We start from the raw sequence: 10834 nt of genomic DNA, 5'->3' as shown, positions 1-10834 counted from the left end.
TCATCTGTATTCTCGCTCGTCCAGACTGTTGCTGTCACGATCATGTTTTTTCTCACATTATACCAGTGTGCTGTTCATTTTATATTTCCTGATATGTCAGATTCCATGAAAACATCCAGTATTAACAACCTGAGAAACTAGCAGACATTTCTCTCCAAATCGTAAAATCAAAAATCGACATTGAAAGTGGGTTCAGTGAAGAATGGACTGATCTGATTAGCAGCGTTGGCCAGAATTCAGGATTTTAAGAAATCACTTGATGGAACCGTTTTTTAGTTTTTTTTATTGTGTTGACAAATTTCCTATTGCAATAGAAGGTTTGGGTGGGATGTCTCGAAGGACTCGTCCCTTTTTTCTTTTTTTTTTCTTTTTTTGGTTTATAGCCATTAGACATTAGCCACATCACAGCTGTGAACCATGATTTGCTATGTTCAGGTGAAAGATATATTATATAAGAGGCAGGGACATTTTCATTCTAGGGAGCCTTTAACTGGTCAAAAATCTATGTAGTGCAATATTTAAAATGCATATAAATGCTTAGATTTATTTTAGTCATAATTAGAATGTTAATTCATGCTGAAAAATCAAATGCTATATTAACACACACACACACACACATATATATATATACTGTAGAGAGAGAGAGTGAGAGAGAGAGCAGTTGTACATTTTTTTAATCTAATTCCAATTTAATTTCAAAGTGAAGAATTGAAATGAAATTTGAAGGCATTACTAGCCTAATTATTTTCTGAATGTTGCACATGCTACAATTGACCCTTCGCAAAGACCTGCTCCGCTTAGTTACTGTTGCTACGTCCAACAAGCCATGGCTCTCTCACGGCTCACATCATGTTCTCACACATTGAATAATGCATGGTGGAGCAAAGAGGACAAGCAGGTTACTTTCTGTATGAAACAAAGCTTTTCAGCTTTCAAATTTCGTTATTTTTTAAGAAATTCAAACAATAAATACCATTTTGTGGCTCTTTTATGATCGCTGGAGCGCCACAGAAGGTGTCTTGTTTAATCGCAGAAAGACATCAGTACACACCATTTTTCAAGTTAATCGACTCTCCTGTCCGGTTTATTTGTCAGACAAAATGACAGATTCTGCGTTATGATTTGTCAGATCGCCTGTCAAACAAACTCCCGGCAAAGGGTGAATTGCATTTACAGACCAAAATATTCTACTTAAGCAAAGTTTACTAGGATCCAATGGTAGAAAATGTGCGTACATGTAAAACTGCACTGCAAAATGTGGTAACTTGCCATTGTTAGCTTAAAGAGCTATTTCTACCTGATTTATTCCTTAAAAATTGGGTTTGTTTGTACAAATGAATGTTTATACTGTAAACTGGTTCAGTGATGTTAAATCGTATTTTAACAGTTAATTTAAATGTTACCATTTTATCAGTGTGCTCATGGGAATATATGCATAGAGATAGAGAAGGCCACTGCAGTTATTTCTGAGATCAAAACGGGCTTTTTCTCATTTTAATCTTCATAATATATATTAATCACCAATAATAAGAGTATGAAGTTTTATGTGCATATACTGTAGTTTGAAAGTGTACCAAAAATGTGCCAACGAAGAAAGTTGCATGTCAAACTTCTCAGGCCCTCAAGCCATCGGGTTGAACATCAGCTGCGTTTGTCTCCCATCATCCCACAGGAATGTGCAGGACAACTGCTGTTTACGCTCTCTCTACATCGACTTCAAGAAGGATCTGGGCTGGAGGTGGATCCACGAACCCAAAGGTTATAACGCCAACTTCTGTGCGGGAGCCTGTCCGTATTTGTGGAGCGCAGACACCCAGCACAGCACCGTAAGACATTTCATTCTTTTTATTTTGTGGGAGGAGTTGGTACAAGTCTAGATGGAAAGCTTCTTAAAAGTTTCTATTTGTTAAACAATGGTTTCAATAAGTGCATTGCATGTCCTGTTTCAGATCCTCGGCCTCTATAACACCATCAATCCAGAAGCGTCCGCATCTCCTTGCTGTGTGTCTCAGGATCTGGAACCCCTCACAATCCTTTACTACATCGGAAAAACCCCCAAAATCGAGCAGCTCTCCAACATGATTGTCAAGTCCTGCAAGTGCAGCTAGGAACCGATCAACTCCGTTTCCGGAACACGCATTCACACAGACAAACACACAGTATTTAAAACCCAATCACACACATGCTGCGCAGAGTATTTCCTACAAACTCTCAAATGATACCAAGATGATAGGTAAAAACACACATCTGAATGTGTGAACTTGTCGACATGTGTCACATCACCCGCTCATCACTCTATGGATGTGAGTTTGGCAAACACTGGAAGTACGTGATAGGTGTTTATATGTGAAGCAAGCGGAAGAGAAAATCCCTTGTTCCATTTATTTCAAACAAACACTTCTGTTTTGTTTTTTGTTGTTGCTGTTGTCGTTCATTTTGTTTCCTCAAAAATACAGATATTGTTTGTTTGGTAATATATAAAACCCATTATATTGTTCACCAATACTGGTGAAGAGCTGGAAACTTCTGGCAAACTGTTGCCGCAAACTGTACAGTTGTCGCAAATGAACTTCGAGTTTGGTGCAAATAAAGCCTTTTATGCATAAGGGTTGGCGACAGAAAGATGAAATATTCCGGAAAGGTTCATGCAAGCCTCAGAAACACATAGTTTAGCCACCTTACATGGTGTAAAAAAGGCCAAGACCAACAAGTTATGTTGTTCCAAGCATCCAAAATACGTTTTGTTGCATTGCAAAGAGTCATTTAGAAACATTCTCTACACAAGTACGCAACTGCAGACGCGAATGCTGAAAAAAAGCAAAATCATTGCATTCTTGTATCACTGTGGCAGAAAAAAATAGAGTTTCCATCAAATGTCTGTGCCATTAAGCCAAATGTTTAATTATGCAGATAGCTGGATAAAAACATGTGGACATTGCTCAGCAAAGATTCTCTTCAAACGGTTGCTTTACCATGACAGGAATTGATCTGAAAGAGAAGACGTTTTGTGCGCCCCTGAGAAAGCAACATGTACTTGTGATGTTAGTTGTGTTTCAGAGCTTAACAGCGTGTGAAACTGAGCTGGCAAAGCAAGAAGTGTTTACGATTATGTACGTATATGTGGAAGTGCGTTAAACGCCTTATTCTGAAGTTTATACATTTATGTCTAGCTAGCTCTTACTTTATTCTTGACACAAATCATTTGTAAACACAAAAATCCCAGGCAGAAATGGTGCCTATAACACGCACCTGAAAATTAGTTTCTTTAGGATGGGCAGAAGACAGTATTTTAAGGTGACGTTGTTACAATGTAATTACACAAGTATGTTCTGAGTAATATTAATTAACTACATGTGCTTAATGTAGGGTTACGTACATGTAACTATGTCACCTTAAAAAATAGTGTTCACAGTGAATCAGCTGCAAACAGCCACACATTTGCATAAAAAGCAGGCGTTTCTGAAAAGAATGACTGTGACTTTTAAGTACTCACCGCGCAGAGCTATACCAGAGCATGTCTTGCCTGGTTGAACTGGAATATGGGTGGTTAGTAAATAACACGCTGGTATTTGCGCTGAAATACAGCATGCAAAAGTGGCAACTTCGTGAATTCAACTCAAGGTCCCTTATTAGAGCAGGTGAAGCTGTGATGTCACCAGTGCTGAAAGGAAGTGATGTCATCAGACTAGTACAGAGACTGAGGCGATGGCAGGTCATTTGCAATACGAATGTTTACATGCACTAATCAGAATGAATCCAGTCCGAATCGGATTCTCAAAGTTCTGTTTACATGAGCCCTAAATGTTGATTCTGGTTTGCATATTTGTTTACATGTGCATTACATTAATCCGAACAAAACGTTAGCGCACATGCAGTTCCCAGTCGCCACATTCATGACATATATATATATATATATATATTTAGCAAATATTAATAAATATTCCATCTCCTCCACTGACCGGGTCATAAGACAGAACATGTAAATAAACATAATACACGTTTGTATGACGTAAGGCCTATCGCTGATGCATATTACTTACTATTTTTGTGTATTTTTTAATCCGATTGAGAAAATAGTCAGATTCAAGCATTTACATGCTTATTTTTTCCTGTTTAATGGATTGTATAAGGTGTGTAGACCTGCAATAATCCAATCTACAAGAAAAAATTAAGCACGTAAAGCACCCCCTTTAAATTTGATTGAAATGTCATTCAGATCGAGCTCAGTCGAATCATTTGCATGAAGGCTTTTCAGTCCGATTGAACCACCAATCCAATTATAAGTGGATTATTTGGGTGCATGTAAACGTAGCTATTGATGTGAGAAGAGTGAGTAGTAAAGTCAGAGATTATTATGAAAGGATTGTGAACAGACGTATAATGGACGGGTCGTGTAAGTGAGAGACGTAACCCCGGTTCATCTTTTTGAACATGGTGTGCAGAGGCCTGCTTGACAAATGCACTGCAGATGCTGACATCCATAACGCTTATCATGGAGAAATGTTTCTACACATCTCAAAGTGTCTTCCTGAATTTGTGATTTTGTTTTCTCTCAGAGAAAGTGATCCTTTGTTACGAAGAATTGCACTGACTATTTTATTTCTACATTTTTTTATTTGTAACTTTTGTTGTTGGTTTTTATTCGTAGTTATAGCTTCACCCACATAACATGAGCTGATGATGTGAGTGGCTTCCAGGTGGAGGTTCCACTTTTGACTAGTCCTTGTCTTAACCAGTGTTAGAGAGAAACTGGTGGCCGATCAGATTAAAAGAGCAACGTCCATTCATGCCCAGGATTTTTAGGTGACACTTATTTTATTTGTATTAGGGCAAGAATACCAGTGGACTTCCTGCAGACACAGGAAGTGGAAGGAGACACCAGCATTGTCACACTAGAGCTGTTTATTGTTATTATTGTCTATGATGATGATGATGATGATGATGTTGATATTGTTGACCCACTATGATGTATTGTAACACATACTGTTGTGGTGCTCTAGTGGTAAATAAATTATTTAAGTGACAAGAGATTGTGTGCTTGTGCTTTCCTTTGATATATTACATTAGTTTTTTAGTCAGACAAGTTGAATATATATATATATATATATATATATATATATATATATGGTGAAAAACACAGTAAAAACAATATTTTAAAATATAACAATTTATAAGAACTGCTTTCTATGTAAATATTATGTTAAAATGTAATTTATTTCTGTGATCAAAGCTGAATTTTCAGCATCATTACTCCAGTCTTCAGTGTCACATGATCTTCAGAAATCATTCTAATATGCTGATTTGCTGCTCAGTTTGTATTAATTATTATTGGTGCTCAGTTATCAATAATGCTTCTTATTGTTATTGAATTAGTTTTTGCTGCTTAATAATTTTAGGGGAACTGATTTTTTCAGGATTCTTTGAAGAATAGAAAGTTCAGATGAACAGTGTTTATTTGAAATATGTCTTTTGTAACATTATAAATGTCTTCACTGCCACTTTTGATCAATTTAATGCATCCTTCTTGAATAAAAGTATTAATAATAATAATAATAATATATAGTACTCACCCCAAACTTTTGAATGGCAGTGTTTTGTGGTTTCCACAAAAATATGAAGCTGCACAACTGTTTTCAACATAATAGAATGATTTCTGAAGTAATGATTTCAGAGACTTCTTGTAAAATCATCTTCATAATAGTTTATGGATGTGATATTTTCCCAAACAATCCATCCTGTCTAAGACGATTCATTGAAATAAATAGGACTTGTCTTTATTCTAATAAAGTAAAGCAAGTTTTAAACGTTTGTGGTTGAAAAAATGAAGTGTTTTAGTGATTTTTCCCAAATCCAGACTTTTCCAAATCTGAAAAGGAAAAGACTGCTCTATAACATAAACAGACTATATTACACTGCCTTGTGATGGAAACCTAAACATTGAATCTCCATTTACTCCATTTGTTTATTTAACTCACATTCGCAATGAGCGTGAGCAAGCCGACATGAACTACAGTACAAACCCTTGAGTTTATTCTGACGATGCTCTGATACTGTATATCCTCCCATTAGCCCTGGAGCTCTGGAGTCGCGCCAGGCTCATTAGCCCAGAGTTTGTGGTTCCTTATTTAAGAGTGAGACTCGAGCAGCAGAAAGCTCTGGAGACTGTCAATCTGGAATTAGGTTGGGATTGATTAAGACTCAACTCAACATTCTAGAGATAAATGCTCTGCAAACGCATGATGTCACGCATATAGGCTACGTGAGAACTGCTGGTTTTTACCAAGTTCTTGAGACTGGCGTCAAGTCTTTTTAGTTGCATGCCATACTTCACAAGAGTCTTTCGTAATTAAAACAGCTCTGACATAGGACACGAGTGTAAAAAATAGTTTGAAAACTGTAAGAGTCAATTGTTCCTGGGTAAAAATGCTGGGGAGTATTTTGTAAAGAGACACCTCCTGACCCCAAGTTGTGTAAATTACACATTAAATTTACTTGAATAAATATAGCTTTTAAAATATAGAATAAATAGACTTTTTGCCTCAGAAAAATCTAGTTAAGGTTTCTTAGTATATTCAAGTTTTCATAAATTCTGCTTCGGAGTAAACTTGAATATATTGAGCAACCTTAACTATATTTTTATGAGGCAATATGTTAGCAAGATTTTTTCAAGTACCGTTAACATATTGAAATTCACAGTGAACTTTGTACTGTACACTTTGTACAGTGAACAGTGTACTCTGAACTTTAAAATGACTAAATATGACGGGCGGTTGTTAACTCTTCTTATTTTTTGCTGGAAGCTAAACATATAATTGCCTGCTCTTGGATAAATTAACATCCAAGGGTTTCTCAGTGGATAAATGGGATGACTTCATGTCTTCTTATTTATTTTATTAAAAATTAAAAAAAAAATGTATTTTGGTCTATTTGTTTTATGACCTGGTAGAAAACCTTGAATTTGAGTCAAATCTTTATTGACTTGATATGAGAGTATATCAGGTGTTGTGCCTTCAAGATTTCTACTGTATGTAAATGTTCTTTTCACGTGTGAAATGAGCAACAGTGCTTCATTGCTTTCACAAACAGGCTTTGGGTTTGTGGTCAGGTCAATATAGTTTTAATTCAAGCGGCATCACATTGTGACAAATTCATAAAACAATCAGTTGTTCAACTCCCAGACAGTACAGAATAGCTGTTTTTTAAATGCCTTTTTTAGATTAGAGAGGATGTTTTTGGTTCTGAAAGCATGTTTGACTCTACAACGAACTTACTTCAAAAAAATCTAGGACACTTGGATTCCTCATGGTGTGAATCTTCTTTGCTAATAAGCTGACTTTTATTTGTCCCAGGGAGTGCGAAGACAGAACTGACGCGCAACTAGCTGTGGCTCTGTGTTTGTTTTGGACTCTCTCATGCATCTTTAGCCCAAGGTCCCTTTCTTCAAATGTGGTTTACTTAGTTAGCTGGATGTTTCAAGATAAACTGGCATAAAGAAGCATAAACCAAGATTTTCCATTCGTTTGAAGCAAACTTAATTTAGCCATGCTAAGTTCGCTTAAGGCCAAAACAGGATTCTCTTCAAACAGTTTTTCTGCCATGCCAGCACTTGTGAAAAAGAAGTTCACTTAAAGGGACAGTTCACCCAGAAATTACAATTTGCTGTTAATTTACTCACCCTCAGGCCATCCAAAAACACTTTTTTCTTCAGTAGAACAGTAAATGAGTTTTTAGCTGAAACCGTGTCCTCGGTGATTCATAAAATGCATTGTTTTTGAGAATAAAAAAGCATATCAAGGAACACAAAATTAATACCCGTGGCTCCTGATGATCTATTGATGTCTTATGAAGTGAAACGATCAGTCTGTCCAAGAAACTGAACATTATTCACAACATTATTACCCGTAATCCAGAGCCTCAGAATTATGAAGTGAAACGATCAGTCTGTGCAAGAAACTGAACATTATTCACAACATTATTACCCGTAATCCAGAGCCTCAGACAACAGAGTAATTTGATTATTTTCCACAAACTGGTTCTTTCGGACAGTTCGTTTCAATGAACTGGTTCAAATGTGATGTAATGTAATTATGTAATCATACAATGTCATCATGTATACACAATTATATTATTAAAACACCCAATAATGATGCGAAATGTGGGTGTTTTACATGTCTAAAGCATTTAAAGTGAATAAACTAGTCTTAATCAACTCACCTTGTCCTCGGATCCTCAGTTCAGTGTTGGAGGAACCGGAGCACTGAATGAGTTCATTCATCATAGGATCATACACGTGGATATATTATATTCTTTTAAAGTATATTATTTCTACAATTAAGTACTGTACTGTAAAAAGTATGCTAAAGTGTACTTCTTTTTCACAAGTTGCTAATATGCAAATCCCCAAGAATGGCATACTCGCATCACATTATGAATTGTGAAAACATCACAAAACTGAGCTTGCATAGCTAGAAACGTTTGCATTCACATGTGTACACACAGAGAATGTTCCAGGCGTTCATCATATTGGAAGATCAAGGCCAAAGTGGAATTGAAAAGAAGCAGTTTCTTTATTTTACTTTGTTCTCACATTCATCAACAGAAAAAAAACAATTTTCTTTTATCTCTTCATATCCATTCGTCTCAGTTTCTCTCTCACCGACTACTTGCTCTTTGCTTTCATTCCGTCAAGTGTTCATGTGCACACACACACACACACAAGCTCTTGTAATCCAGCAGGAGAGGTTTGAGGTGAAAAGGTCTCCAGTCCCTTGGGATCAGAATGATTTGGGGAGTCAGTGATTCAGCCGAAGCTGGCTGTGCACAACAATATGAAATTAGCGAGAAGCATTTTCAGCGGTGATGTCAGCATGAAACCATGCAGGGACCCCATTAGCACACAGAGGAATTTTGAGACTACTTGTCAAAGGCTGTTTGTGTGTCCTTTCATGCAAAAAAAAATAAAAAATAAGAGGAAAGCAACATTCCTCTTGTCTCCAATGTTTGTTTGGAAATTCCTTTGATGCCATGTTGACATCTGTCTCCAGCGCTCTTGGCCTGTCTCGTGTGTGTCAGCAGTAATTGCCCTGCAGACAGAGGCTTGTATTGCATCTGTAATTAGACAGGAAAGCCCGCTCCTTTGAGCTGCGGATTAGTAACTCTTTGTGTTGCACTGAAAAGCAGCACAAAGGCAGTCCGACTGAAGTATTGTACCGAATCCCAGTACAAAGTGTTCCTCCAGCTGCCCTTCCCTTGTGTGTTTGACAGGAGTCTTGGAGATGTCATGATAGTGAGATCTGTGGAGCACCGGACATTCAATCCGAACTGCCTGGCGACGGGGCCCCCGTTGAACTACAGACCCCCGTAACCCGCGCACGCAAATATATATACAGCCTGAAACGTAGGAGGATTGAGGACAAACACAGTTGAAGAAGGAAGTCCCCCAGCGAGAGATGTATTTGTAGCACATACTCAAGGCTAAGTGAGGAGATGCTGGTCGTCTGGTATCAGTCAGGCCCTCTGGGAAAAGCCAATGCTCCGTCTGGAACTGTTTTTATGCCAGAAAACTGCACCAGAAGATGCTTCTGAATGCTCATTAGAATCATATTGTTCCAAACCGGTATGCATTCAAATGAAGATACATAGTAAAATGTCTTAGTGGCACAAAAGCTGGAATGGCACCTGCTCAAAATGTGCTAATATGACTTTCTGAAGATATTTGTTTGAAGATACTTAAATGCACGCTCTATGGGTAAATGAGGTAAAAATGTCTACCTTCTGAAAGGGGTATACCACCCCACTGTCAGCTTTTGTACCTTTTTTTATTTTTTTTTGAGAGGGAGAGAGAGTATGATCAGGGTTTGAAGTGAACTTTTCCACTCACTGGCCAATTTACAAGCTACACAATTGTACCCAACAAAAGTTACCAACCATTCAAGTTCTACAGAACAAAACAAAAATAAACCAGATTTTCCAAGTCACAGCTTAGATTTAATATATATTTATTATGAAATCTGATTCTAAAATCATTTAATTCACTTTCAGTTTTACGACAGTCATCCACTGTTTGCGGATACACTCTTAAAAACAGAGGGGCTGTTTACACCTGGTCACTTCATGCGTTTTGTCTGATCGGATAGCTATCCGATCGTGAAAAGACCAGGTGTAAAGTCCCTCCGAAACGCATTCGAGACGGATATAAATCCGATCACTCAAACCACTTCAGGAGGTGTTCTGGGCTGCATTCCAGACGAAACTGGGCCAGTGTAAATGCATTCGGTTGTTGAAACCACATATGTAAATTTTACTCCTCCCAAAATGTTAAAATAATAAACGTGTGAGAGCGTGTTATAGGCTATATGACATTAGTCAGACTGCGCTAAGGTGTAAAGGCCCTCCGAAACGCATTCGAGACGGATATAAATCCGATCACTCAAACCACTTCAGGAGGTGTTCTGGGCTGCATTCCAGACGAAACTGGGCCAGTGTAAATGCATTCGGTTGTTGAAACCACATATGTAAATTTTACTCCTCCCAAAATGTTAAAATAATAAACGTGTGAGAGCGTGTTACAGGCTATATGATTTGCTGTAAAGTTGCTTTGCAATGATTTGTATCGTGAAAAGCGCTGTACAAATAAACTTGAATTGAATTGAATTAGAATTGAAATGAGCTGATAATTAATAAAATGCAGCGCTTATGACGTGAACTCCGTTAAATTTAAATATAGCGCTGGAATTGAAGATCAGATTTAAATCCGTTTTAGGACGACACATTTATGTGGCCAAGTGTAAATGGAAACGTTTTAACAAATCAGATAGATATCCGATCAGCGAAA

At 37.4% G+C, this 10834-nt stretch overlaps 1 protein-coding gene across 1 annotated transcript in view; it reads left to right on the top strand.

Moving 5' to 3' along the window:
• The window catches only part of LOC107689010 (transforming growth factor beta-2-like), a 40059-nt gene extending 35898 nt beyond the window's left edge, over positions 1-4161 (top strand). The window contains exons 4-5 of the mRNA XM_016486881.1: positions 1618-1826; positions 1950-4161. Coding sequence (XP_016342367.1) covers positions 1618-1826; positions 1950-2108 — 368 coding nt within the window. The 3' untranslated portion in view covers positions 2109-4161. The remainder of the gene's footprint in view (positions 1-1617; positions 1827-1949) is intronic.
• The last annotated feature ends 6673 nt before the right edge of the window (positions 4162-10834 follow it).

Source organism: Sinocyclocheilus anshuiensis, unplaced genomic scaffold (genome assembly GCF_001515605.1).
Source record: "Sinocyclocheilus anshuiensis isolate Anshui unplaced genomic scaffold, SAMN03320099.WGS_v1.1 scaffold181, whole genome shotgun sequence".
In the NCBI taxonomy this organism is placed as follows: domain Eukaryota; kingdom Metazoa; phylum Chordata; class Actinopteri; order Cypriniformes; family Cyprinidae; genus Sinocyclocheilus; species Sinocyclocheilus anshuiensis.
The sequence above is the reverse complement of the archived record's forward strand: the minus strand, read 5'-3'. Positions and strand labels throughout refer to the sequence as shown.